The sequence below is a fragment of the Lynx rufus genome, unplaced genomic scaffold (assembly GCF_022079265.1).
Source record: "Lynx rufus isolate CCGP_SWC_20201006 ecotype Redwood Valley unplaced genomic scaffold, mLynRuf1.p SCAF_11, whole genome shotgun sequence".
NCBI classification, from domain to species: domain Eukaryota; kingdom Metazoa; phylum Chordata; class Mammalia; order Carnivora; family Felidae; genus Lynx; species Lynx rufus.
The window spans coordinates 9,167,681-9,194,436 of record NW_025814825.1 but is presented as its reverse complement, the minus strand read 5'-3'; the positions used below and the strand labels follow the sequence as shown (position 1 = coordinate 9,194,436).

The window sequence follows — 26,756 nt, the reverse complement described above, 5'->3', positions numbered from 1 at the left end:
CACACACATATTTGGTTAATAGTCTTCTTGTCATTGGATGGTTTATGTTTCTTCTCCCAGTTTGATTTTGTTTTCCTTATCTATACATAGAGGATTAGAGAATGGGATCAGAAATCACAAGCTGTTGACCTATGAACTTAAGGCAACAGACAGTTTGGTGAAGGCAATGTTGTTATTGTTGGTAGTGGGGTTTTTGTTTGTTTTTGTTTTTTGTTTAATTCCATCTTGTTTTCATGAGATCTAATGCCTTCAGGGATTATGCCTTTAGGGAGGGCATACACACTCACCTATTCCTGGGGACCTGCAAACCCACCAACCACTGAGTTACATCAAGATTTTATACTCATATTTCCTGCATGAATCATGAAAACGTTTCAGTTTGTGGCTCTCAGATTAGAAATTTTGTCAAATTTATTTAGGCTCTTAAGGTTTTTATTCTATAAAACCGCTTAAGGGAGTGACTATTCTTTCCTACCCTCCACTGGTAGAGAGATAGGTGAAATGGAAGGAAATTCATACAAGGTCAAGCGCCTACCTAGTGCTATCAGGCCATCTCCTCACACTCTCTCATTTAATCCTCAAAACACTCCCTGCTATAGGTATTATCATACCCATTTTTCAGGTTACAAAACTAGCTTAGAGAAGTTAACATTTTGCCCATGGTCAAATGCTTATCAGTTGTGCAAATCAAGTTCAAACCCAGATCTGTTTGTCTCTAAAACGTCCTTATGTCCTAATTTCCCTTAGTGGGCAGAAACTTTCTGCAAGGATCTCTGGAATAATGAAGCTTTACACAGACTTTGAAACATTGTCAAAATTAGATATACAAAAGATGTCGGATGTCCAAATATATCAAGCTATTATACAAAATATTTTATATGCATGCTGTTTTCTTTGATTAGTAGGAATTTGCCTTCATGCTGTGCTTAGAAACATAACTAGCTTTCTAAAAAGCCACACAGAATTTAGGAATATTCTTAGAAGAAATTTGGCTTTCATTTACACATTGATGTGGCTTTGGAAAATATGTCACAAGTCACTTAGATTAAAAACATAAAGAGATTTTATTTCTATCAGTTAACTTTTTATTTTGTTTTGTTACTGAAGACTAGCTATCTCATAAATTCAAATTTGTATAAAATGTCACTAAAATTCCATTTGCCTTATTCTGGAAATAGTACTTGATTATTTAGAAAATTTATCTGACATAAAACAGTTCTTATAAGGAGAATTTCAGGTATGTCTGCATAAAGGAAAACAGAGTGTTAGGATGATCATTAATTGAGTAGGAAACACTTAGTCGTACTGTATTTTCAATTGAGAGTTTGTGAAACTTAAGTCCACTAATATAAACAGAAATTTTGTGTTTTGCATCATTTCCATATTGTGTTAGTCACTGAACTGGATTACAATAAACATGACTAGCAAATTTCCAGCACAAGAATGTCTGCTTTTAAAAGAGAGAAAAAGAGAGGCGCCTGGGTGGCTCAGTCGGTTAAGCATCCAACTCTTGGATTGCGCTCAGGTCATGATTTCGCAGTTGAGGGATCAAGCCCTGAGTCAGCCTCACACTGAGCGTGTAGCTTGGGATTCTCTCTCTCACTCTCTCTCTTTGCCCCTCCACTGCTCTGTCTTTCTCTCTCAAAAATAAATAAATAAACTAAAAAAAATGAAAAAAAAGAGAAAGATGATACATTAAAAAATAAAGGAGAAGAGTATATGGGGCATGTTTTTATGATTTTTAAACTTTGGATTAATGAGCATGTATCTGATTTGACTGAAAGATTGAGCCAATAATTTATATATTTAAAGAAAATTTACTTAATACAAACAGTGGTCAAACTTACAGATAGAGATTTTCTTCAGTGCAGTGCAAATTATTATAAGACATGGCAACGTGATTAGATTGCTAAATCGCATTCTCTGTGAGTGGGGCTTGGGGGTTGGGAGAGAGGGGCACTGAAACTACTGCCCTTTTCAAATAATTCACAAATGTGCTAATTGTGTGTCAGATTTGAAAGTTGAAGCACTGTGACCTTCAAGCCAACAAAAGCCCTTTTCAAATAAGCCACTTTCATGTACATTAATAAAGTGAACAATGCCTTTCCCCAGTTAAATAATGTATGGCTGTTATTTCATTATATGTAAATGCAAATCAAGGAATTGTTTCACTATTCATATAGTAAAAGTAATGCTATAAAAAAGGAGACTGGAAATCCACTTAAGTCACATTTTGTGGTGCCCTATAATTGTGATCCAAGGGTGTGTTTCTTGTCTCCTTCCATTGCTTGCAGCTAACATGTGGTTTCTCTGAAACTGAATTCATTTTGGATTGGAGGAATAAATCCTGTAATGTTTTGAACTATATAGTAACCAACAGAGACATTAGGAAAATTAGCAAAATGATTAAAAAAAAAAGCTGTTTCCTTGCAATGATGAAGACAGTGACGTATCTTGTAGATCAGAGGGAACACTGTACATACCCATTTACCTACTAGCAAGAAGAGTGAATAAAAGTAAGGGTCAGAGAAAGGGAAAGGAATTCCATGCTCTTTCCAGTGGCTCTTTCATGGTATAAAGAAAGTAAATATTGGACTTAGGTAAAGGACGTAAAGGCAATTATTTCACTGGAAAAGAGTGCAGGTTTCAAAAGCAATAATGTATAAAGGAATTTAGGTGTTACTAATGCTTGAATTGAATTGATTGCTGGAATGTCAAACAATGAGCATGAAGTTGTAGTGGAAAATCAAGAACAGGAAGAAGAATTTAATTATCTTGTATTTGTCCAGCTTTGTAATATATTTGATGCTGAATAAAACATGAGTAAAGATATAGTCATGCTTAATGCAACTTAAGTATGCATAATAGACCGCAGGGGGATAAAAAAAATAATAAAACAATTACAAACTTAAAATAAACCATAATCATGTGAGATTCCAAGAACCTATTAGCATTCAATCCATAAATAAACTTTTTTTTTTCCAGTCCTATAGGAAACCATAATAGTTAACATCTTATTATGGGTTAGATGTCGATACCAAGAGACTGGATAGAGTCGAATGATTCACCCACCAGTCTTCCTTTTTGTTTTAAACAATTTTCTCAAGCCCTTTGTTGTTAACTGTTTTAATAGATTCTCTAGATACTTCCATAAAACAGAAAGCAGTGACATTTATGAGGATGCTACTGGTTATCACTGAGATTTTTCAGTGGGTATGTACATGCCCTAACTTATTTAGGATAACAAATGTTTCTACATTTCTTTAATAATGTGAACTAATTTCCATTATTTTGGATTGTATTTAAGGTGGCAAATCTTGCTTGTTCCATGTCAACAAATGAAGATGGGATTAAAATTGTTAAAGTTGCGGCCAATCACCTGGAAACCTTGTGTCCACAGGTATGATGACTAAATTGCTGTCTCTTTCATTACACTAACTATAAAAATTATATATAATGCTTTTGACCTTTTATATATATATGGAAATATATTAAAATATTTATTTTAAACGCAGAAGATGATTTGTCCTAAGGTCACGGTTTATTCTTTACATAGAACCTAGTTCTTGTAACATTGTCTCAGGGACCATATCAGAATCTTGTGAGAGAAAAGTATAGTGTGAAATCAAAGCAGAGCTTTGTCCAACAATTTTATTTTAGTCATTATTTATTTTGAAATCTCAGAGTATGAAAGGAACAACTTTTGGGACTCCTGGGTGGCTCAGTCGGTTGAGCATCCAACTTCAGCTCATGTGATGATCTCGCAGTCCATGAGTTCAAGCCCTGCATCAGGCTCTCACAGCCTGGAGCCTGTTTCGAAATCTGTGTCCCTTCTCTTTATGCCTCTCCCCACTCATGCTCTGTCTCTGTCTCAAAAATAAATAAATGTTGAAAAATGTTTAACTTTTTTTTAAAAAGAAAGGAATAACTTCTTTTTATCTTTCATCCAAAGAAGACATGAGTTTGAAAAAAGCCAAGATATGTTTTTGTGTCTGCAATTCAGTTTTTGTTTGTTTGTTTGTTTACCTTCAAAGCAATGCATTATTATGGAAGTATTTCTAGGACTAGTGTTTTGAACCATGAATCAGGATACATCGAAGGGCAATCTTAAACACCCTGTCTTAGAATAATCGAGAGATAATACAGATAATTACTTCCGAATAGAGATCACAAATGTTGTAAGGATGTGAACTATAACAATGATTAGAGACTGGATATCTGATGAGATGCTCATTTTTCTAAAAGTAGAGTATGTGTTAAATTCTTGATTTGCCTTGTTGACAATTTCATCTCTAAGAATATTGAGCAAAAGTAAGGGAGACTCTTCCTTCAGGTTTAACGTTGAGTAACAAATAAAAACTGTCTGGAGAAGTGTTGTCCAGAGGACTTGCAACGGAGATCTCGCCACTGATGTCAGTTTTCTATGAGCTCTCACGAGGAACCAGAAGAGTGTAGCGGGGTCCCTAAAGTGGTTGAATCATTTCTACCCCCCTTAGCAGTCTAGGAGAGTTCACATTGGGGATTATACTTGACGCCGTCACTTTTTAAATTGTCTTGGGGCGCCTGGGTGACTCGGTCGGTTAAGTGTCCAACTCTTGATTTGCGCCCAGGTCATGATTTCACAGTTTGTGAGTTCGAACCCCACGTTGGGCTCTGAGCTGACAGTGCAGAGCCCGCTTCAGATCTTCCGTCTCCCTCTCTCACTGCCCCTCCCCTGTTCATACTCTCTCTTTCTCTCTCAAAATGCATAAACTTAAAAAAATTAAAATGTCTTTTGAATCTGAAGAGTATTAACTATATCTTATTGGTTTCAATTTATAATTTTCCGATGACTAAATAAAGCATCTTTTCACATGTTTGTGAACCATTTGGCTTTCTAATTCTGTGAATAGCCTAAATCTTTTGTTAATTTTTAGTTGGGATGTCTTTTTCTTTTTTGTGGCATTGCTTAGGTTTGTTAAAAATATCCTCTGTTGACTACAGCTTTTTCTTTAACTTTTTTTTTTTTAATTTTTCAACGTTTATTTATTTTTGGGACAGAGAGAGACAGAGCATGAACGGGGGAGGGGCAGAGAGAGAGGGAGACACAGAATCAGAAACAGGCTCCAGGCTCTGAGCCATCAGCCCAGAGCCCGACGCGGGGCTCGAACTCACCGACCGTGAGATCGTGACCTGGCTGAAGTCGGACGCCCAACCGACTGCGCCACCCAGGCGCCCCATCCTTTAACTTTTAAAGTACTATTTTAATCATAGAAAATGTCAAGAACTTTAGTGATCCATCTTTTCATTCCTTCAATAGATACATATTGAACACCTACCCTGTATCATGGTTAATTGGTTTGTATCATTGGTTCACATTTTCTTTAAAAAAGGTTGAAGTATCATTATTTAACATTTACATCTTTACTTCATCTAAAATTTATTTTCATGTCTAATCTGAGGTAGGGATTTTTTTTTTTTTTTTTTTACAGTGCTAACCATTGGGCCATTATCATGTATTGGTTAGTTGACCCTTTCCCAATTAATGTGAAATGTTATCATTGTTTGTCTCTTTCTCTCTGTCTGTCTGTCTCTCTCACACACACACTTAAAAACATTTCTGTTGTTTTATATATTTGTATACACATAAGTATATACTATACATATTTATAATATGTGCATACATACACATGTTTTATATGATGCATTATACAGGTGTAATAAATATATATCAAATGTGTACAATTTACTTACTACTATTTCATATGTAAATATAGATTGATAGGTAAATTGAAATACATTTCAGAGCATACAAGCTTCTGGACTCTCTATTATTTTCCACTGGTCTATTTCTTTATCTCTGCAACAGTATTGCAATGTCTTAATTATGTTTTTATACTAAATCTGATATCTCTAGGCAGATTGGCTCACCTCATTTTTCTTGTTGTATTTGGTGGTGTTTTGTTTTGTTTTTAATTATTGCTCTTCTTCTTTTTTACTTGTTCATATAGCTTTCAGGATCAACTTGTCAAGTTCCATGGAAGTATGTTAGAATTTTTATTGAAATTGTTAAAATGTCTTGAATTTTAGATTGTTTTAGGAATAATGACTTTTCGAGATATTATATTTTTCCATTAATAAATGTTTTATTGATAAATGCTTATTTAAATGTTTTATGTATCTCCATAATCAATCTTTTTTTTTTATATTGTCCTTCAGGGCTCTTAAGTTTTTTATCATTTATTACAATAAATTCCATGGCTACATGCTGATGGCTTCCAAACTTTTCTCTCTGGGCCAGATCTCTCCCCTAAAGACCACACTCAGATTTAGGATAGCCTTGACATTTCCACTCTGATATCTAGAAGACACTTAAAATAGCCCAAATGGATCTCCTGATTGTTCCATTCCCATCTCATTCTGCTACTTTTTTAATCTTCCTTATTTTAGTTAATGGCATGGTTATTCACCTAGTTGTTCTGGGGAAAAATCTGGAAGTTTTTTTTTTCTTCATTCAATAAATACTTATTGAACATGTACTACGTAGTAGATATTCTTTATGTACCTGTAAGGTAAATCATGAAGAAAACAAACAGATAAAAATCCTTGTCTTTGTGAAGTTTACATCTTAATGATATCTGAGGGCTGTTTTTCCCATTGAATCCATTAACTAGTCCTAGCAACTTCACCAAAAATATTTATCTTGAATCTATATACTTTTCTCCATCTTGTCTGTCAGCATCTCATCCTATCCCACTATCACCTCTATCTTGGACCACAGAAATACCATCTCATATGGTTTCCGTACTTATATCTCTTTAACCTAGTTTCTATCTAAAAACCAAAATAAATTTTAAAGATGTTTATCATAGCAATTGCTTTCTTTAGCTTTTACAGTAAAATGCAAACATTTTTTATGACTTCTTCAGACTTTTATAAACTTCCTACTGCCTAACTTGCGGCCCCATACTGTACTGTTTTCCTTTTCACTCATTAGATCACTGCATATTGGCCTTTCTGTTTCTAGAACACGGTAAGTTCCTTCCCATCAGAGGGAGCTTGCATTTGTTAATTTCCCAGGGCAGTTTTTCTCTTGAGGCCAGCTTCTGTTATGTTCAGTTTGCAAGGACTCACTGAAATACCATCTTCTCAGAGATCAATCTCCCTAAATGGCTTCTCCAGCTATACCCCATTATATCACCATATTTATTTCTTTTAGAGTCTCTATCACAACCTGAGATTATATTTTATATTATTTTGTTACTTTTATTGTACACTCTCGACACTCAAACATAAAGTTCACGAAGGCAATGATTTAGTCTTCCTTATTCGCTATGTATATTCCCTGTACTTAGCAGAAATGCAACATATATATGCAGCATATAAATATAGAATAACTATTCTATATTTATAGAGGGCAGCAAGGCTTTTGGCAACACCTTTTATACTTTTCCTAACAAGATGTGTCTTCTTTTGGCAATATGAAAAAAAATTACAGTATAACTAGAGTTATAGTTACGAAAAGAATAATCCTTAAAACGGGCGATTAATGTATAGTTGCTAACCAACAGTGGGATCTGTACTGGTGGGCTTCAGTGATCTGCTCTTGATTTATTTCATTTCAATGCTTTCCTAATGATTTGGATAAGACTATAAATTAATATATATCTTAAAATTTATTAAAATTTTAAATTCTTAAAATTTTCAGTTAACAATAAGAATAAAGGGCATATATTAGCTGCATGAATCTAGTAACAAAGAATTTGGATTTCCAGAATTGGACTAAATTTCGGTATCCAGATGAAATGTAATAGATATAAATATTAAACCATATATATGGAACACTATAAAACAAATTGTAAAATAGAGAACAGAAGAGTTATAGCTTAGCAGAAATGTACCCTCCAAAAGGCTTAGAGATTTTAGTTGATATTAATCTTAATGTGAATCAACAGTGTGATACAGCTGTCAGAAAAAAAAAAACTACTATGATTTAACATCTTTTCATCAAAGAATAAGTTCTAAAACTAGGGTGCCTGGGTGGCTCAGTCGGTTAAGCAGCTGACTCTTGATTTTGGCTCAGGCCATGATCTCACAGTTAGCGAGTTCGAGCCCACATCCAGTTCTGTGCTCACAGTGCAGACCCTGCTTCAGATCCTTTACCTCCCTCTCTCTGCGCCTCCCTGACTTGTGCTTGTGTGCTCTCTCTCTCTGAAAAATAAATATACGTTAAAAAAATTAAAAAAAGAATAAGTTCTAAAACATATTCTCAACCTTCTCTGTACTTCAAAATTATTTTTTAAACTGTATGTATTTTAATACAGTACATCTTGAAATTTAGAATTAGTAGTTCTGGAGTGTACCCCAATTGTGAGTGTGTGTGTGTGTGTGTGTGTGTGAGTACCCATATGTGTAAGTTCTACTTTTGCAAATCTATTGAAATAAAACATGCACATGCATTTAGGTCCTCTAATTCGACTTCCAGCAATTTATGGTACAGCTGTATATGTGCACATGCATAAAAGTCTATGAGTAAGGTTTTTATGCAGCTTGACTTACAGTGGCAAAAGCTGGAACCATCCTAATGTCTGTTAGCAGAGAATGTTAAAGCTGTGTAAAGTAGTAAGTCGGCTCAAAGTATGTTTTGGTATGGAAGATACCCAAGATAAGTGGAAAAGGCAAATTTTAAATGAGTATGTATATTATCCCATTTATGTGGGGGGGGGGAAGGAGATAGTTTGAGCCATATGTTTGTGTAGTCATAGAAAATTTTTCAAAAAAGTTTCACAAGAATTTTAATAGTAGTTATTTCCAGGAAGTGAGACAGGGACAAAGCACAAAGAGGACAGTTTTACAGTCCATTTCATTTCTTTTACAACTCTTAAGTTAAGCAGAAATAGGTATTTTCTTAATTTCTAAATAAAACCCAACTAATTAAAAATTTTGCTAGATTGATCCAGGAGTGAGGCTGAGAAACACAGGGTCAGGAGCTGCTGATGGGGTAACATTAATTCCTGTTTGTTAAAAGTGTTTGAGTTCATGCAGGTTTCAGTGAGTTGGCTCATCCTGGCTCTTACTGTGCCTGAAGGGCTACAACAATAATGCTTTGCCCATTGCATATTTAGCAGAAGATCTGAATAGTGACATGACTTGAAACTATGTCATATGAAAAACTCATAAAAACAACAGGGATTATACCAAGGTAAAGGTAAGAAGACTTCAAAAAACATGGTCACTGCCATCAGATCTCTAAAGGCCTATGATGTGAAAGACTTGTTCTGAAGATTCCTGAGGGGCAGAACTACAGCTTATTGAGTAGGAGCTACAAGAATAAAAATTTCCCCTCATCACAAAATGAGAGATGCTCTCTAACAGTGCTATCCTGAAAGGAATTGGACTTTGTTGAGAAGGAGGAATTTGGAGTTTCTCAATGACACAGACATTCAAATACACGGAGAGTGACCATTTGACTAAGCTGTGATAAAGGGAGTATAAGCCTTGGGTAAGAAGTTCACCTAGAAGTTTTTTAATTCCCAATCCTGAGATCTTCTAATGGATCTTTTATATAAAGCAGAGAAATGTGATCTGAATGATAGCATTTCTAAAATAGTATAGCTGTTTGAACTCAACCTGTTGGAAGGGTAAAGCTAGTCCATATGGCTTAATAGTTACTCTATTTCAACAAGTGACTTGGAGGGATATTTTAAAAGTAAATATTTTGTATTTGCATATGGCACAGAAATGAGAAAGATAGAATTCAAGGTTCTAAAATATGTTTGTAATTTGGACTAATGTTTGAAACCTCATAAACTAAAATTTAATAAGGGTAAATATAAAGTCAGGACCTTAGGTTAAATACGTGCACAAGGTGGATAGGAAAAACATCAGTTATATCAAAAGCACTGGCACATCAGGAATGAGAGGGGGACATTTGTATCTAGTTCAATGAGTTCAAACACTGGTCCAAAAAAGCGTTTTCATGGTCTATACTGAAATTAGGGTCAGTAATAGTTAGCTTTTTTCATAAAGTAAAATTCATTCAACTTTTTATGAGAAATTGATGTACTTTCTACTTGTTTGATATTCATCAAAAGCATTTGATTTATGAACTAATAATGAAAGTAGATAATAGCTTGTTATATGGTTATTCTTCACTTGGAAAAATAATACTTTCCCAATCCCATGTGGATTACGTTCCTTTCCCCACTACTTAACTTCTTTCAAAAACATTTGTAGCCTGAAGAATCCAGAAAATTAAAAGTACTAATTTAGGTGACTCAACTATATATCAGTAGCATGACATGGGGGCCATCTTACATCTTTAAAATGATTATGATACTTAGCTTATGAAATAGGGGAAATTTCCAGAGTAGCTGGTCTGGGGCTGTCCAGATCTAAAATTCCATGTTGGATTCAGGCCCTGCAATTTAGGGGCTAAGCAAAAGAAGAATGAGTTGTTTTAAGTGTAGTGAACTATTACCTACTCACCAGACATATTTAGTCAAAAGCCAAGAAAGGCTGCACCTTGTCAAAGACGTTAGAAATAAATTTCATATTGGGGTGGTAGAAGTACTGGTTGTTTTAAGTGTTCTTTTTCTAAAGAAGATTCTTTAATTAATAAAAATATGGTAAAAACCTAGGATATTTTCCCTGTGGTGAATACACTTATATTTAAGTAGGCAGACTCTCACAAGTGCTTAGATTTAACAAAATCAAGTTAAGTTTCTAATCACTGTCATATACGAATCAATATCTAATACAGTTTTGTTATATCTGTTTATGCCTCTCATCAAATGCTATGTTATATGATGACCTGACAGAGCTAAAACAACTTGCAAAGATATCACGTATATTTTCAGTGATGTACTTGGGGATATATTTTCATAAGTTACTTATTATAAATCTATAATTACTTTCTAAAAGGGTTGTATATTGAGTATGTTAAAGTCAAGTTTGCCCCAGACATAGAAACTTGTGAAGTATAAAACAAACAAAATACCTGGGGGAGATTGTGCTCTGGATATCACCTGCATTCATATTTAAACATGGAAAAGTATAACCTCTATGAGAGGGTAAGAATTTCAGGTCCACTGAGGTATCCTAAAAATAATGCCTGACAAGTAGTAGGTGCTTGGTACGTATTTGTGAAGTGAATGATTACATCTGCACAAACTTATTTTGTGTTATAGACATTGGGAAATAGATACCAAAAGCCAGCATGATTCCTCATCCTTTTTGTTCTCTGGGAGGTATAAAAATTTCCAGTTTCTAACCAAAGTGATAAAATGTCCCCATATGACACTGTCTCCTTGAAGTACACATCTTGTGAAGTGACTGACAATATCTCCCTCTGCATGGACAAGATTATTTTGTTGTAACAGCAGCTTGTCCTGATTACGTTATGATGTGTTACTATATTTAGTATACACCAGTAAGGCTATGGGACTATCTCTCTCTCTCTCTCTCTCTTTTAAACTGTGTGTGTCAACTGAAGTCTCATGTCTCTTTGAGAAAGAGAGAGAGAGCTTGCATGCCTGAATGCACGTAATTGGGAGGGGCAGGGAGAGAGAGTGAGAGAGAGAATCCCAAGCAGGCTCTGTGCTGTCAGCGTGCAGCCCAGTGCAGGCAAGATCTGAACCCAATCGTGAGATCATGACCTGAGCCAAAATCAAGAGTCAGATGCTTAATGGACTGAGCTACCCAGGCACCCTGGGGGTATGTCTTTCAAATGGAAAAACATATCTTTATGTGTATGGGGGTTTTGTTTGTTTTTGTGATCAAGAAGCTGTCATATCTATGAATTGAAAGCACTTAATTTTCTCAGAATCATGCTCTGGGGAAGCAGATATGTTTTCTTTCATTTTCTATAGATGATGATGATGGATGTTTTGTTTGCAACTAAACAATAGAAGACTCAAATATCAATTTGAAATAATCATATTCTTTAAGAATCCCAGAGTGTACTATCAGTGTTGTGACAGACAGGCTTTTTACAATTATTACTAATTTATTTTTCTCTTAAGAGAATGGCAAAAATACTCTAAGATTTTGGAAACCAAGAGTCATCTAAGACCATAAAAAAGCTAACAGGAAATGATCTTTTTTTTTTTTTTTTTTTTTTTTTAAGAAGCTGATTGTGATTGAATGGTTGATTCTCAAGACTGTCTCGGGTGATTTCAGACGGAAAGCCTAGGGTCAGTCTCTTCCTGGTGGTGCCATGATATTTATGTGGGGACATTGTGATTGAGTGCAGCTATGAACACAGTTGTTTCCAAGCTGGAAGTTAAGCTCTGTTATTGTACTATCGTTGTTCTGCATCCTGTCCCAATTATGCAGTCAGCTACTCCCTTTCACTCACTCCAAGGATCTCTTCACTCAACAAATATTTGATGATCATCTACCTGGATAACCCATGAAGCTAGGGTGACCCAGGGGCAAGAAGTGGGGATTTATGGAGTACTCACTAGAGCAGTTCTGAGGAATAAGGTCTGGGTTCATCAAGAAAGGGCTTTATCTAAGAAAATCTGAGGCATCGTGTCCTAGAAAAAGAGACAGAAATTGTGGAAAAGAAGTCAGAAACATTAAATTCAAGTGGGGAAGTGAGTTTGCAAATTAGATAATGACTTAAATGCTAGTAGCCAGGACTAAGTATGATGTAATATGTAGGCAGAGGCAAGAATTTCCAAATTAATCCAGAGACTATGCTGGAACCCTTATTTACACTCATGGTGTGTGCTGTAATAGTAAGCATATTAGCATAAATGCCCTGTGCCAGCCTGGGGGTTGTTCTATTTATAGAGGCAAACAAAGGTGGAGCTTTGCCTACACTGTTTCCAATGAGAAGGGAAAATGTACTATGTAGGTAAAAATGAAGTAGTGTTAGAGAGGAATACGTTAAAATGCCATGGGAGTTAGAGATTCATGTCAGTTAAGGGATTCAGGGAGGGCTCTCAGAAGAGTGACACAGTCTATAAGCCTTAAACGATAAACATGATTTGGACATTTGGGAAAATATGAAAAGGACAAAGGAGATGGAAAAGCAAGAAAATTTAAAAGTGAGTAACTGAATCTGTGTAAGCTGCATCATCTCCTAGCAGGAAAGCTCCTGGTAGGAGTGGAATAATTCTTTGTTGTGTGAGACACAATGGTGGGGATCTACATGCCACAAAATTCAGAATGTAAGGCATTAAATACACAACCACCACCTCCCAGCTCAGTCTCTGTGATAACCAAAAATGCCTCCACATATTTCCAAATTCCTCCTAAGAGATCCCGCCCCATTTGCAAACAAGTGGGAGGCCATGGCTGTGGAAAAGAAAGAGACTGGATACACATTTGACAGGACTTGGCCCTTCCTGCCAAGCCAAAGAATCTAGATTTGGAACTTGGTAGAGGATGGCAAGTCATGATAGGTTTTGAGCAGAAGAATGACATTATCACATTCCTGCTTCCGTGGAACTAACCTGGACTGTGTGTGTCAACTGAATGGAAACTGTGATAGGCAGGACCAGTTAAGAGATTATAAAATATTATATACAAAAGTCATAACTTGAATAAGGGACATAGGAATAAAAATTTATAAGATGGGACAAATTGTAAATAGACTAAATAAATTGACCAGAAAGTGAAAGCACATTAGCTTACAGTAATGATGGAGGCAACAGAGGACAAATTTGGAGGTTTAGTCTGGCACCTGGAAAGATGGTGGTTCTATTAGAAGAAATTGGAAATACAATGAAAGAGGAGTCACCTGAGGACAGAATTAATATATTTAAAGCACTATTGAAATATTAAGGCAATGCTTTAAATATATTTGAGTTACTCTCAACATAAAGTTTAGATTATAGCAAACACGTTCAAAACTTGAGATATAATAGCGAGATATGGCGGCCATTCATATAGAGGTGATGGTTGGAACTGTTTCATGTAGGACAAGTTTGCTAAAGGGCAAGAGAAAATTAAAGGGTCAAAGGCAGAACCTTAAGAAAATACATCTAGGAGAGAAGAGGAGGAACCTAAGAGAGAACAATCATCAAAGTAAGAAGAAAGTCAGGAATGTGTGGGTTGGTGGAAGCCTAGCAAGTGGAACCTGTCAGCCTGGTGGTCAGCAATGCCACATGCTCCAGAGAGGTCCAGGGGGATGAGAACTGGCAAGTGTCACATGGAGTCGGAAGTTAGGAAGTCAGTGGTGATCTTCACAAAAGAGGTTCTGGTGGCTTCCTGGCGAAGGAGGAGAGTGGGGCCTAGACTGTGAGTTGAAAAGAAACTTAGTTGTGGAAAAGAAAGACACTGGGGGGCCCCCACTTCACAGACTTTTACCACAGAATCTTACCATACTTTTTACTACCAGTCATTTTTCAATATTGCTTTTCATCTCCAGAATCTATGCTGTTATTTAAGTTTTTAAGCAATTTAGCAGAGTTCTCTAACATATGGTTTTTGTTTTTTTTTTTTTTCAGTTAGGTCAGGTTCATGAAGCTAAATATTAATAGAACTTATCGCAGATTTTTTGACAAGTAATAAATAGGCTATCCTGAATTTGCAGATGATTAGCACATACATGAATCTTAAACACATGGATTTTAAAAAAAGAGAGATTTAGAACTTTAGATATCACTATGCAATTCAGAAAGTAATATTAGTGCTGAAAAATAGTTGGTTGGTCACACTACTTTTAAATGTCATTTTAAATGTGAGTCTAAATTGAAATATCTGTCGGTACCAGGATATTTAGACAAATGGAGAATATCTGTGACTGTTTCTTTCAAGAACTTTGCCTTGAGGATTAAATGAAAAATACCTGTAACCAGATATACTGAAAGCTTCTGTATCCTGTCATAACAACCTCACTGACCAAAGCACGTTATACAAATCTAAGCAATCATTTATCCTGTTCTTGTGCTATGATCAAGGTTCCAACCAGAGTTCTGTAACTAAAAGCACTGAGCTCTCATTTTATGTGTTGTAAATGACATTTCCACTGACCCTTATATTCCAATTTAGTTTCAAAGGGGGAATTTCTGCATTCTTTTCAAAGGGAGATCGTTCCAATTCCAGATCCACACTGAACCAGAAGCTTGGTACTGGCAGTTGACTCCCAGTCTCTTGGAATATAAGCTTGGTAGGGCAATGACTGGGGAGTCAATTTTAAAAGAGCAGTGGTCGGGGGAGGGCAGTGCACATGGGTAGCTCAGTCATTTAAGCATCTGACTTTGGCTCAGGTCATGATCTCACTGTTCGTGAGTTTGAGCTCCACATCAGGTTCTGTGCTGACAGCTCTCAAAATAAATAAACATAAAAAAAAAAAAGCAATGGAATAGACTTAAGAATAAATGTAAACAAATATAGAGAGACCAACAATCATTATTTTAATTTTATAATTTCTGTTCTAAAGTTGCCTTTGCTGACAGTATTCAACAAAATAAAATACTGTTATCATTTTTGGGTCACATAGGGAGAATGGGACGAGGAGAATTAGAATTTGAGTAGACATACCATTATCATCACATGTGCCCATATAAAAGGCAGTGTGCAGAGGAAACCAGATCCAGGGGAATGAAACAGGACTGTGTTGGGATCCAGAAGCTGTAAGATCATTGCTCCATGAGATAGAATGAACTAGGCTGGAGAATTTATGAGAGTAAAAATGTTTTGTTTGTAGTAAGTATCAACATATCAATATGACAGTGCATAGTGTATAGTTTTAAAAGTAAATTTAATCTTTGTTTTGGCCTACTCTTTTGGAAATAAAATCATTGTACCAATGCCACGACAAAAGTCTACTCTTTTCCTAGTGGAAGATAATGTAAGTTAAATACCTCGCAAATAAACGTAACTTATTTTTTTTTCAATCCCTGCTGTTTGAAAGCTACATTCAAGTCCTGAATCTACTTCTGCACATATGCAAATCATCTGAACATGAACGCACATTCTGTGCAGGGTACATGTGTGCATTTGGTAACAAAGTCCATTGAGGAAGAGCTGGCCCTCTCTCATGCATCTGTGATATGGCAGGTACTTTACCAGCCTTATACTTAAGTCTTGCAACAGTCTTGCAACATGAGAATTATTAGACTATTTTTATATATGAGGAGAAATTCAGAGATGTTAAGTGAGTTGCCCAAGGTTTAAGAAACCAAAAAAATAAATTTTTTAGAATTTGGATACTAATATTCTTCTTGATTTTGGAGGAATTAGTTCAACAGTCACAGTTTTATTTGTTCATATTTGTGTAATTCTCCAAAGGACATAGGTTTTTTTTTTTTTTCCGATTTCTCCTTGTTATAAAAAAAGGTCATAAAGAAAACCTCCCAGGAGCCTTTCTTTTTGACATTGAGTCTATAGAATGCTTTTTGACCCTCATATACTTAGGACTTACTATTTCAAAATTCTGGGCTTTGCCTCCTGCACAAAAGATAGCAGTATTATTGGACACTTATGTATCACTTTATTATGAAAACAAGCTTTGCAATTTCTTTAAACTATGACACTCAGTAAGGTTTGACCCCAGAGAGGTTGAATGAGTTTTATAAATCACACAGAAAACTGGGAGAAGACACTGGAATATAATTCTTGCCCCTGAAAATCACTCAACTGATATCTTTGCTATTTAATAGGATGGATAAAAAATGGTGGATCAGTGTATTAATCACATATATTTGGTATAATATTTTCAAAATTTTAATAGTCAAACCTTTGCTTGAAAATAAAAGGATCATTGTGGTGCCTGGGTGGCTCAGTTGGTTAAGTGTCCAACTCTTGATTTCCACTCAGGTCATGATCTCATGATCGTGAGATTGACCCCTCTGTCAAGCTCAGCACTGAGCATGGAGCCTGCTTGGGATTCTCTCCTTCTCCCTGTGCCCTTCTCTCCCACTTGCACTCTTTCTCTCTCAAAATAAATTAATAAACTTAAAAAAATAAAATAAAAGGATCATTTCTATGTGTAGGCAGATGGGTATAGAAATGTATACTTAAGATAGTATAGCAGTATAGACCTTTGATTCCATATGTGGATGATGCTAGAAAGATCGGTTTGTTTAAAATATAGAATTGTTTCAACCTGTGTATCCTATTTCCTTAAAAAAATTCTTATGTATTAAAATTGCCTGCATAGTATCCATGGCAATATACTTGATTTTTTTAAAGAATTTATCATCATAAAACAAAACAAAACATACTCTTTGAGAACATTGGATCATTTATCAGATAATAAAATTATGTGACGTCATGTACTTATCTTTAGGTATTTATTCTAGGTGAATTCAGAGTAAATTTAAGATTTTATCTTAGTAACTCTACGAACCTTGGTGTTTGTTAAATTTGCTTCTTCTTTCTACTTTGTTATTATTACTTATTTATGTATCCATACTGACTTTGTATGTATTCCTGTTATGTTGAATCATTTCAAATTATTTTTCTGATCTGGTGAATGAGTGATTAAAAAATAAATATTTCCCAAAGGCTTTAGCTTCATTCCTAGGTGACATAGGCACCCAAAGAAATGGACACCTATTGTCCCTCACATATAAATGCTGTTGAATACTTGTGATGGTGATGTTGATGATATTTAATTGATGCTGGTAGAAGGTGGGAGCCAGAGAAGCTACCTTAATATGTAAACATCCAAGGCATAAATCTGGAAGCAACTATGGCAAATTGGAAAATGCTTGCTTTAAGATCCTCACATTTATTTTCTAAAACACTCTGAGGTCACCCCTTCCCACTAACAAAGAAACAAACAAAAAAGGTTGGGGGGAGGGAAGGGAAGGGGAGGGGAGGGAAGGGGAGGGAAGGGGAGGAGAAGGGAGGAGAGCAGAGGAGAGGGGAAGAGAGGGGAGGATAGGGGAGGAGAGAGGAGGGGAAGGGAAGGGAAGGGAAAGGAAAAGGGAAAGGAAGGGATGGGAAGGCAAGAGAAGGGAAGGGGAGGGAAGAGGAAAAGAGGAAGGGGAGGGAGGGGGAGGGGAGGAGAGGGGAGGGGAAGGGAAAGGAAGGGATGGGAAGGCTAGAGAAGGGAAGGGAAGGGAAGGGAAGAGAAGGGGAGGGGAGGGGAGGGAAGGGAAAGGTAGGGAAGGGAAGGGAAGGGGAGGGAAGGGAAGGGAAGGGAAAGGAAGGGAAGGAAAGGGAAGGGAAGGGAAGGACATGTAGCCAGTTTTTAGTGGAATATTTGATTTCTATTGATACTTCTTTTTTTCCCCTTCTCAACAACCTTCATAGTCTGCCGAAAGTATCATTTCATTTTCCAAGAAGTATTGTGTAAAAAGAGATATTTTGTGGATAACACAATGGTGAGGTGAACCATCTTAAGGAAAGAGGTTTTGGTCTCCAGATAGGTCTGATACCAATCTGAGCGTAGGGGCTCTCAGATAGGAAAGCAGATTGTAATGTGAGCCAGCCCAGAGGAAATGAGTCAGAAATTGAAGGGACTTATCACAGCTTATGAGTGCAAAACTGCCTGTCAGCATTACAGGGAAAATTCATGGTTGTTTTCTTAAGCAAACACATCTATGACCTGGGAGGAAAGTGTCTACTAGCCAAGCTTTGCTGAGAAGTTAATAAAGAGATGACAGGCATCTTCCTATTGAAACTCTTATTTCTCTGTGGTTAGTACACTGCCAAATGCCAATAAATAATTATTATGATTCTCACTTTTTCCAGATGTTTACTATAAATCATGAAATGCAGAGACATAGATTTGAAAGTTGTTATAAATAAAAGTATAACTGAGGTGAGATCACTTGTTGCAGTTTATAGGCTTTCTAAAAAAAAGAGGTTTCATAACAAGTAGTTACTAGAAAGATCTTCTTGGGAGGCATAGTTTTTAAATTACAGTGTATGTGGGTCTTGGCTACTTGGTTTTTTTTTTAATGTTTATTTATTTTGGAGAGAGAGACAGAGAGTGAGAGAACGTGAGTGGGGGAGGGGCACAGAGAGAGGGAGATAGAGGATCTGAAGCAGGCTCTGTGCTGACAGTAGAGAGCCCAATGCAGAGCTTGAACTTATGAACCGTGAGATTATGACCTGAGTTGAAGTTGGATGCTCAACCAACTGGTCCACCCAGGAGCCCCTGGTGGGGGGGGAGTTATATGACTTAACAGAAGATTCACCTATTAATCCCATTCATTCCACAAATGTTTGTTGAGTACCATGCTTCTTTTCTGGGCATTGAGGATACTGTAGCAAACGCAATAGTCAAAGTGCTTGCACTCTTGGAGCTTCCATTCTGTATGAGAACAGGAGATAATAAATATGGAAAGAAATTTATAAATAAGATACTTTTGGATAATAATAGTTAACACTTGTGTAGCTCCTGTATATGTGAGGCTGTTTCTAAATACTTTTTATATATTAACTCATTTGATCCTCACAATAAACCTAAGTGGCAGATACTATTATTCACACATTTTTAAAGATGAGGAAACTGAAGTCCAAAAAAAAAAAAATCACGTAACTTGCAAAGTCAGAGAAGAAGCTGGGATGCTAAGATTCAAGCCTGGGAAGTCTGATTTTCCAACCCACCATATTGCATGCTACGCTGAAGAAAGGTAAATTATGAGAAAGAAAGAGATCATGGGCAAAAAATACCTTGATGCAGAGATGACATTTGATTTTTTTAGGTTTATTTTATTATTATTATTATTATTATTATTATTTTGTTTTGAGAGAGAGAGGAGACAAATTACAAGCAGGGGAGGGGAAGAGAGAAGGAAAGACAGAATCCCAAGCAGGCTCCATGCCATCAGCACAAAGCCTGATGTGGGGCTCAAACCCACAAACTGTGAGATCATGACCTGAACCATGATTAAGAGTCAGATGCTTAACTGACTGAGCCACTCAGGTGCCCCCAGAGGTGACATTTGAGTTGATAGTTTTATAGCAAGAAGGAACAAGCCATACAAAAAATCCTAGAGGAAGAGCTTTCCAGGAAGAAGGAACAGGTACAAAAGCCCCTAGATAGGAATGAATTCAACCTGTTTTGAATGAAGAAGTGTAGGGTTGGGGGAGGAGAGGGCAGAGACTAGATCACCTAAGGCCATGCTAAGTAGGTAATGTAGTACTGCTGTAGGAATTTAATAGATTAGTGGCTAATGTATGGTGAATGGATTATAGGGGAAGAAGAATGGAAGAAGTCATGAATTAGGAGGTTGCTATATTTATCCAGGGAACAATGATAATGGCTTAACCTATGTTGGTGATTGTGGGAATAGTGAAACCTATAACATTGAGAAAATGTTTTGGAAATAGTGGTGATAGGGTTTCTTGGATGCAGTAGTTGAGAAAAGAGCACAATCAGGGGTGGACTTTGGGAGTTAGGGTCTAAGCATCAGAGTGAACAGTAGTCCCATTTGCTGAACTGGGAAAGATTTGGGGAGATTTCATTGTGAGGGAATAGTTCTATTTAAGTAATATTAAGTATGAGATAACCAAGTATAAATGTCAGGTGGAGAAGAGCTATCCAATGTGAAGTTCAGAGGAGAGATTACCACAAAAGAATTGGTAACTGTCAACATATAGATGATGTTTAAGACCAGTGGATGGGAAGATGTAATATAGAAGGAGAATTTAGCCTTTAGAAGAGGAAAGAAGTGAAGCTAGAATCATGGGGCACTCCAACATTCAGTTAATGGCAGACAACAAGAAACCCATAAAAAGCAACTGAGAAAAAATAGCCAGAAGAGCAAGAAGAAAACCATGAGACTGTGGAAGTGTGGACAACTAGAGAACAGGTTTTTCAAGAGGCATTAACCCATGTCAGATACTTCTTGAAGTTCAAGTGAGGTGAGGGCTGAGAACTATTCTTTGAGTTTCAGTCACAAACAAATGTAATAGACCAAATTTGATTTGATAGGACGTTAGTAATGAAGTAATTAATTTCTGTGTGTTAATTAAATTTCCGAATAAGGTGGCCCAAAGGACCCTTATAGCTGTCATTCTCAAAGGGTGGTTCCCAGACCATCAGTATCTACCACCTGGGATTTCACTATAAAAGAAAGTACTTAGGCCCTTCCCTAGACCTAGTCAATTAGAAACTTTGGTAATTGTGGCCCACTTGTGTTCTGACATTCTTCCAGATGATTTGATTTATTCTACAGATGGACCTGGGACAGGGATGTGGTTGAGTGGCCTACAACAGTGTCTGGAGAGCTGATTTTGTGTATCTCTTACCAACTCCATGTTACTGGTGGCTCAAAATTAGCCTTAGTGGGAGTATGTATTCCAAAGAAATCAGAAACCCCCAAGTGCTACAAATCAGGGCCCACCCCCCAACCTTTATTGCTTTATTATGACTATTGGTAAATTAATTAGCCCTAGGGTAGAGCCTGTGAATTTGCTTTTTAAACAAATTCTTGGTTGATGCTGATGCTATTGGTTTTGGGTTCACAGTTTGAGAGTTAACAGAACTAAATTTGTTTCACTCTGTCTGTCATAGTTCTCAAATGCCCCCCCCCGCCCTGATATATTTCCTCATTGTACTGTCTTCAAAATTCTCTTTCAATTTATCTGTATCTCCTATAAGTAGTGAATTTGTAAGTCACAGTGTCCACTACATGATCATTACCAATATTTTAATCTAGATATTCATTACTTCCGAATAATACCTATTCATTACCTCCTTCCATTATTGCCATGGCTTCTCTCCATGTCAGTCTTCTCTTATTTATCTAATAGTTACCTTGTGGTGACTCTTTGGTGTTTCCCTCTTCTCTCCTCCTACCTCAGATGTAAGGTTATCCAATGGTTGCTATTGCTTCCTGCATCAATTCCAGTCTCCCTTTCATGCTTGAAAACCCAACCCTAATTACCCAGTGTTTACCCCTCTCACAACATCCATCCATCCCTTCATCTTTTAAATCCACCTTTTCTATTCCTGTGACTAGACATTTGTTAATAACCCTGCAGAGACCTAACTTGTATTCATTCCATCCCTTTTGACCCTCCACATGCATTCTCTCTACTTTACATATTCCAACTCAATAGTATATTTTACCAATATGTACTTGACAAGGTCTCTCATTACATCTTTGTGTCTAAACAGAAAATGACGACTATTAGTGTAACTGGGGAAAATTGCAGCTGGTTAACACAAAGCCTTTTTAATAAGAACATCAGTTTTATCCTGAAGGAAGTTCTGTACTTATCCATGTCCTTTTGAAATATTTATTTTAAAGAAAGGGAAAGATCTAACATTTATTGAACATTTACTATTTTATAAATGCTGTAATAAGCATTTTCCTTACATTGTATTATTTGTATTCTCACAGCAACTCCGTGAAGAAGTATTATTGTATGGGCCCTTTGAAAACTTAGAAATCAAATTTATTCAATCTAGTGGCTAATGTAAATCTGGGGAAAAAAGCTAATGATATGGATGGTCGAGTCATGAGTCACCATATCTTAAGCTAGAAGAATGAGTTAAAAATCAACAAGACACACTTAAGAGCAATAACTACAAAATCTGTATTCAAATTAAACATATTCTTTGTATTTATAAGTTCTTACAGAATTTGCTTGACTGCAGTTCATAGGGAAGGTCAAATAAAATTCCCTAAATCTCAATATGAGCTGATAGGGTGATATAGGTACAAATGACGGTAACATACTCCAACATAGTTTCTACATGTAGAAATATAGCATCCAGATCAAGGAAAGTAATTTTCCCTGTGTATTCTCACTAGCCAATACTTATTTGGAGTATTGTGTCATTTTTGGATATTATATTAAGAAGATTTTCACAAATTATACAACATAAAATGACAAAGATACCATACCAGGATGGTATCTTTATCAGAGTTGACAGGATAAGGACAGAATAGTGAGTGGTAATATTATTACTTACATTGAAATCCTGCCACATGGAAAGGCTAGAGCAGCTGAAAGCTGAAGATAGGCAGATGGATGGAAATTAAGGAGAGGTATATTTCAGGTCAATATAAAGAGAAACTTTGCTAAAGTCAGAGCAGCTCAGCAGTGGAATGGGCAGCCTCAAGAAACAAGCAATCATCGACCATGATCAAGCACAGTATTTTTTGTCATTAAAGATTCTGGGATTTGATTATCTTTCATTTGCCTTCAAGCAGCTCTTATTCAAATTATTATCTCTCCCCCTTCTGATATTTAATTGTACTGATGGACCATATTTAATAATTAAAACACTTAATCATTATTCTGTCTAAATGCATTGAATTATTCTCCGACCTCTCTCCTTGTACTGAAAGGCCCCAATGGGGGAAAAAACTCATGTTTTATGTCCCACGTAGTACTGTTCTGAACACATAACTGGGGTTTGATAAACACTTGTTGACTAACTGGTAATTTTTTTTTTTCAACGTTTTATTTATTTTTTTGGGGACAGAGAGAGACAGAGCATGAACGGGGGAGGGGCAGAGAGAGAGGGAGACACAGAATCGGAAACAGGCTCCAGGCTCTGAGCCATCAGCCCAGAGCCTGACGCGGGGCTCGAACTCACGGACCGCGAGATCGTGACCTGGCTGAAGTCGGACGCTTAACCGACTGCGCCACCCAGGCGCCCCTAACTGGTAATTTTCTAACCTGCTGAGGCTGCTCTCTTTTGCAAGGGTAATTATAAACATTTCTGGAAGCCAACTTAAGTTCTTCAAATGATACAGATGATATTCTCTTCTCTCCTACTGGAGCTCAATCACATTGCAGAAACCACTGTCAGCAAAACAGGGCAAAACTATCATTTTGATTTTCTTAATAAGAAAAAACAAGAAAATAGTTCTCATTTAAAACCACTCCCACTCAGTTATGAGCTATATTAAATTGTATTCTGCATGCAGAACTAAGTCAATTTCTAGCCTACATGAACAACTTAAGTGCTTCAAATATATTATCAATGCCATCTCTTTTCATAACTGTACATATATAAGCCATTTTTCTCCCTTTCTCTGTTAATCAAATGCATTGTCAATTAATGATACATTCTTATGGCCTTTATAATTACTATTCCTTAATACTGTTCTTTTCTCCCTTGTTAGAAGTATAACAAACTATACCTAATTTTAGCATCAACTCTATATGTTACATGACCATGTTAAAAAATAAATACAGTATCAATTTTAATAAATGAAATTGGGTCTCACTGAACCAAACATGACTGACTTTCTGATTCCCTTTCCTCATTTTTCTCATTTCTGTACACTTTGCTCATTCACTGTTTTGCTTTTTATTTCTTTGTTTTGTTTTAACAGAATCCTAATCAGTAGGTTTGTATCTGCATAGATGTATATGGCTTTAGATATACAGTAAATAAGTAGCAGAATAATCTAGATTTCATTTTTTTCTCAAAATGAGATATGTAACATGTCTTTTGTTGGAATCTGGCTGTCCTGCATTTTATAACTCATGTATGTAAAAATGTATATCAAAAGTAGAACAGTGGGATTCCAGTGTGGAGATGGTAGGTACTCCAGTCTTCTGCACTAATTAACTATGTGGCTTTAAGCAAGTCACATGAACCTTAAGCTCTCAGGTTCTCTGATCCTTCCTTTGTAAGTGGGTGAATTTGAACTAAACATCTAAGACTCCTTCTAGATCTTAAATTCTGTAGTTTCAGGAAGTGTTTAAGTTAGTAAAAATCTGTACCAGTATAATATTATAAATACATACATATTTTTATTTGGCTGTAATTTGACTGATTGAAACAATATTCTTGAATCATCAGTTCATAACTTTAAATACTATTTAAACATATTTTATACACTAAATATTTTTTCTTCAAAATTACTGTTCCTTTTCAGTATTTTTTGCATTGCTTAAGAAGAAATTAATTCACTTGGTTCTACTTTTGTGTTAAAAAGAGAGAGAAGGTAGGGAGAAAGTTAAGGAAACATTTATGGGAATCACAAAAGCAATTCATGTATCATAACACACTAAGCCCACTTGCTTTATTCCCAGTGAAACATGTGGGATGGTTTCTCTTTTAATCTGATTAAGACTATTTTTTCCCCTAAATGTTCTCATCTAAAACAATGGAAACAAATGATGAGTCAAAGCGTGTTAAGCCATCTGTTGTAGAATAGATTAAACAGCTGCCGTTATTTCTGTTAATATTAACACATCTTAACTTGTACTCTATTTCTTAATTAAAAGTGCATATCTCACTCTTGAAAATAGTAAAAAGGAATCTTCGCTTTCATCATTGACTGATTAAATCCAGTTACACATCCAGTTCCTACCCTAGGAAGAAGTCTGCTAATGGTAGTGTACAATGATATGTGGAACGACAACCATTGGGTATTTATTCTAAAACAGAAAATGCTGATATAGAAAATATTGTCAGTTTTCTCCTACATCCATTCTATCCCTTTCCTCAGTTCTACTGAGGTGAGGGGGTACTAAATGACTCAAACCACAATTTCCTATTGGGCACGTGATATATATTGTCATACTCAAAGTAAAATAGAAGAATTTTATTAGGTAGCTGGGAGCCCTCCCTCCCTTTTCCTTCCTCTCCCCTACTCCTCTTCCATTCCTTCCTCCCTTTGCTTAATCTCTGGATGTGATGTGACCAAGGACATTTGATAGACCTAAGAGCTACTACCTGCAGCCTTCTTAAAACCACAAAGAAAAACAATTCAAATACAAAGCAAAATTCCAAAAACACAATGGAAATCAGGGGAAAAGAAAAATAAAAGACTTCAGTGATATTGTTGAACTTTATTGACATTGTCTCCATTAGTCCTCACACGAAAACCACTCATAGCTAGAATCATTTCAGTTACATGAGCTTACAAATTTACTTAGTTGTTAGTCCACTTGAGTTGAATTTCTACTTGCAACCAAAAGCAACTTAATTGATAAAATTTACTTCAGACAAAGGTCGTTTTTCATTTCCACTGCCCTCCAATACTTATCCCTATAACTAGGTAGGTACATTTGTTGTATATTTTGCCTTGTTTATCCTTACAAGTGCAGCTCCAGGGTTTTTGTTTCTTTGTTTGCTTGCTTTGGATTGTCCAAGATTCATGCCCATAATATTTGATGGTCAAGAACTTTCTTTCCTTTTTCTCTATCCAAATATGCTGGTATACTTCCCCTTTATGCATGTCTGATTTTTAGATTCGGAATGGAGTAATGGCTTAGTAAGATAAATTAAAACGGTCAGTATGCTAACTCATTAATCTTTAAGCCCATACTCACTATCAGTCTGTCCCCAGTTAATGCAATGGAGAAACATGCTAAGTTGCAGGCACTTGAGGAATTATATTTTGATTTGCAGGACAAATCTGGCCTATGGATTTAGCTAGTTACCTTAAAAGAAGAGTTTCTCTCTGTTTCTGTCTCTGCCTCTGCCTCTCTCTTTATTCATCCATACTGCAAAGATTTGTGGAAACCATTCTGTGTAAGATGATGTACTTGGGAATGATGCCACAAACTCAACGTCTCTGTTCTCAAGAAGCCTATAGCTTATTAGAGAAGACTTACAATAAGCCGATGTATAACATAGTATGAACATTCAGGGTACAAGGGGCAGAAGAGCAGAGACAAAGTATGACCCAGACAAGGAAGTTGGGGAGGTTTATTGGAAGATTGGATGATAAACTTTATTATTATTAGGACTCTTCATGTGGCTCTCAACAAATGTTTGTTGAATGAAACAATGAAAACTAAAAGGAAAATTGAGTTCCCATATTGGAACCAATTACTGGGTTCCATTGTACCAAAAAAGAAATTCATAGAAAACTTTGAGGCTTTCTCTCCTCCTTTATTTTAATATTTTTTCTCTGATTATGGATCAGAATAAAATTTAAAAT

At 36.1% G+C, this 26,756-nt stretch overlaps 1 protein-coding gene across 1 annotated transcript in view; it reads left to right on the top strand.

The window, feature by feature from the left end:
- Positions 1–26,756, top strand: part of CTNNA3 (catenin alpha 3) — a 1,681,070-nt gene that overhangs the window by 1,031,448 nt on the left and 622,866 nt on the right. The window contains exon 9 of the mRNA XM_047071866.1: positions 3,308–3,400. Within this exon, the coding sequence (XP_046927822.1) occupies positions 3,308–3,400 (93 nt within the window). The remainder of the gene's footprint in view (positions 1–3,307; positions 3,401–26,756) is intronic.